At 41.7% G+C, this 4,067-nt stretch overlaps 1 protein-coding gene across 1 annotated transcript in view; it reads right to left on the minus strand.

The window, feature by feature from the left end:
- Window positions 1-949, minus strand: part of LOC147028013 (thrombin inhibitor hemalin-like) — a 53,501-nt gene extending 52,552 nt beyond the window's left edge. Inside the window, exon 1 of the mRNA XM_085877936.1 lies at window positions 779-949. Within this exon, the coding sequence (XP_085734062.1) occupies window positions 779-845 (67 nt within the window). The 5' untranslated portion in view covers window positions 846-949. The remainder of the gene's footprint in view (window positions 1-778) is intronic.
- Window positions 950-4,067: the final 3,118 nt, after the last annotated feature.

Genomic DNA, 4,067 nt, shown 5'->3' on the forward strand with positions numbered 1-4,067 from the left:
TAATTCTTCAATATCTAAATATGCAAATCCCCTACCCCTCTCCAAACTGCATGGGGTAGGTCCACAGATAAGCTTGTGTCCATTGATCACGGGTTCCTCCTTCTGACTCCCCCAATTATTTATCTTTCTTTCCCTCTTACTCGTATTCTGTAGCCCCTGATAACACAATAAATTCGTTTTGGGGAAGTTGTTGTTGCAAGAAGATGCAGTAAAACTGAAAATGACGGTCCAGACAACATTTGCTCCATTTGCCATGATGGCATTGTTGTTTACAGGGAGACGGCCGGCTTGTTAAGCGCTTCCAAACACTCCGTTTGCATTGGTATGCTTGTTTGAGTGCCTTGAATCAAACAAGCGGCTTGGTAAGCGGGAAGCAAGCCGCTTGCTCACAGAACACACCCCAGATAGAAAGCATTCCTCATATTTAAGCAAAAACACCAGCAGATGCTGAATTGCAACTTGTTAGTACTTTACACGCTTCACTCGGCACGTGTGAGTTTTCAAAAAAATTCTTGGAATTAGGTCTCAATAATTGTCCAAGAATCGTCAAAGTTATGTGAAGTTTTCAATGTCGATAAGTACATGTAATTAGTGTGGAAGGAATGAACTTACTAATCCAATACTGTATATGAGCCTTGGGTAGTTGGAATCCGAGCCGTTGGAATTTCTTGACTCCCTGTGTATCTCGTTCCGAGAAGTCGTTGAACAACCCTCGTGTTAGGGAAAAAACTATATACTGTATATATCAAAAAAAATCGAAAAGGTATGATTGACATACCTGTCCAAGCAGCGGCGGACAAGACGAAAATCATTTGGATTGTGATGTAAATCCAAAGTCTCTCCATTTGTGCCAGGTTACAATGTCACTTCACCAGTACGTTTAAAGAGTGAGTTTAAATGGTTAAAGTGTGTGCAAGAAATACCGCACCCCGGTTATTGCTCAACTTTGACTTTCCTGAGCATTTCCTAACCATGACATGTTTCCTAACTTCACATACACATACACATACCATCCACAACTTTGACACACACACACACACACACACACACACACACACACACACACACACACACACACACACACACACACACACACACACACACACACACACACCAATCCATTTAACATTAACCATCTGTGTTGATTGATGTCACTACAGCATTTGATACTCATTGCCCTCCCTCCCCCCTTCACCCCTCTCCACTCCCTCTCTCCCCTTCCCCACCACCATTCTTGAAATGTAGTGGGAAGAGAAAAAATAAATAAATAAAGAGCATTCCTGTGTATAGATCAATAAACATTTCACTACAATACTTTTTCTTGTTTTTTTAACTGAAGATAAATTAAAAGTAAAAAATATTTTCACCGAGAAGGACAAGAAATACCGCATACCTCCACCAAGCTGATTAGTTTACGTTTTGTATTCCACTGATGGGCCGGATCTGGATTTGGACCTCAGCTAAGATTTAATCGGCTTGTTCTTGTCACCTCACTAACTCATCCACCAAGTTTCGTCCCAATCCGTGCACAACTTTGTTTGATAAGGTACCACATCGGAGGTTGTTCGTCAAAGTGAGGGCTTGTGGAATGGCTGGTCAGGTAGCTAATTGGAGTGAAAACTGGCTTCGTGGTAGGAAGCAAAGAGTGGCTGTGAGTGGGAAGATGTCTTGTTGGTAGTATGTAAGTAGCGGGGTACCTCAGGGATCAGTACTCGGACTATTACTGTTCATTATTTACTTCAACGATTTGGATAATTGGGTAAAGAGTAAGATTTGCAGATGATACAAAGCCTGGAGGTGAGGTGGATAGCAGAGGGGGTGGGATCAGATTCAGGAAAGTATTGAGACTTTCATAGATTGGGTAAAAAACTGGCAGATGCAATTTAACCTGAGCAAATGTAAGGTGTTGTGGATTGGTAAGAACAATGAAAATAGAGATTACAAGTCTGAAGACGACGATGGTTCACGAGCGATATTTGACGATGTAGATTGTTTCAGAAGTCAAGGATGAGACAATGTGATAATGTTTGACCAAGTTATAAAAATGATCAACATGATGTCGTACAAGTGACAGGTTATTAGCTGCAAAATGTCGAAAACCCCGTTTCGTACAACTTTCAAAATTTGACCTTTGCATAACCTTTAAAGGTAACAAAACAATGTCGTGGACATTAAAATAAGGAAACGATACGTGCTATAGCTTATTGGAGTTAGTTCGTCGAAGAAGGTCGAAAACCCGGTTCGATTCCCACAACTTTGAAAATTTGACCTTTGTGAACTTTAAAGGTCAAAGGTCAAGGATTATGGCCTTTGGTGCAAAACTTCCTCTGGAACATTCCAGGAACAATATAACGTCATATAGGCTATACGGCATTTCGCACTCATCGGATTATCCATACTTTGATGAAATCAGTGTAAAAACAAACTTGAAGGGGGCGCCACGGGCAAGGTGTTCGAGATAGAGCAAAATGGTTTTTAGACTTTAGGTGGGGAATGACCTCAAGATTAGGCATAAAAAATATTGTCATCCTTGCTCTCAAAGTTTGGGTGGCCGTATGATTTTTATGTCAAAATTCGCAATTTTCTAAGTTCGTGACCTTGTGACCTTGACCTTGGAACTAAAATGAAAAATCGAGCTCCGTGGGGCTATGCAGGTGCCATTGGGCTAACCACATACCGAAACCACTGTCAGATTCGACAAACCCCCAAGGAGAAGATGCAAATTGAAATTGGCTACCCCCTAAAAACACATGTTTTTGGGGCGTGGCTCCACCCATAATGGGCGCACCACGCCCATTCTCAGGAAAACACAACTAGATCATGATATAAACCTCCCACCAAAATTTCATCAGGATCGGATCAAAACCCACGGAGCTATGCTCGGGGCAGACAGACAGACAGACAGACAGACACACAACAATAACGAATATAGTGGTCACTTATTTTTTCGTAAAAATTTTTTTCGTGAACCATCAGGATGCAAGGGGTAATTTTGGAGCGTGTCACCTGGTATAAGGATCTGGGGGTGGTAATAGATATGGAGGTAAGCAGGTAGCACAGTGCCAGGCAGTAGGTAGAGTAAATAGGGTTTTAGGTTGTATTGAGAGGGGGATCCTTTATAAATCAAAAAAGGAGGTGTTAACATTGTCCAGGAATTTAGTGAGGGCCACATGTAGAATATTGTGTCCAGTTTTGGTCACCACAATTCCGGAAGGACACAGATGCCATGGAGAGGGTTCTGCGCAGGGCTACTCGATTGATTCCAGGCCCAGTTAGTCTCAGCTATGAGGAGCGGTTGAAGGAGACAGGACTTTATACACTAGAAAAGAGGCAGTTACAAGGAGATATGATAGAGATTTTTAAGATAATGAAAAGTAAACATAAAATAAGTGCAGATGAATTTATTCAACAGAGTCGACAGTGATCAGACTGGAGGCCATAGATTGAGAGTAAACAAGAGGAGAGTTAAGATGGTAGCAAGGCAGGGGACTTTCACTCGGAGAGTCGTTAATGCATGGAATGGCCTCCCTGGAAAGGTGGTGGCAGCAGAAAAAGTAGACAAGTTTAAATTAGAATTAGATAGGTAACTGGAAGTGATGGAGATGGAGGGGAATGGGGATGTTGATAAGAATTTTGAGTAGTTTGAGTATTGATGGGTGATTGTGTGCATGTGTACGGAGTGCTGTTGGTGGGGGTCTTATCAAGGGGGGTTGTGTGGTTGATGTTCTGTGTTATTAACCAAGCCCATGCTCCCTCCCCTGAGGGGAATAAAATAAAATAAAAAAACGACAAAAACTTAAAATAAATGGATTAAAAAAATTTTTTTATTGCATTTTCTTCTTTGGATCTTGTGTTGATAAATTAGTGTGATGTTGGTGCAGGCAAGATGGGCTGAATGGCCTCCACCTGTGTCTGTCTTCCTTGTATATCTTTTTGAGAGGTCGTGCTATATAACGTTTTAGCCCTGTCACTCAATGGTGAAAAATCACTTGAAAACTTCTCGGATCTGGATCCGGATTCTGACGTTCACCAAAATCAAACCATTTCGTCCTTGTCGTCTACCCAAG

Source organism: Eptatretus burgeri, chromosome 4 (genome assembly GCF_056783735.1).
Source record: "Eptatretus burgeri isolate ZD-2024b chromosome 4, Ebu_testis_v1, whole genome shotgun sequence".
Classification (NCBI taxonomy): domain Eukaryota; kingdom Metazoa; phylum Chordata; class Myxini; order Myxiniformes; family Myxinidae; genus Eptatretus; species Eptatretus burgeri.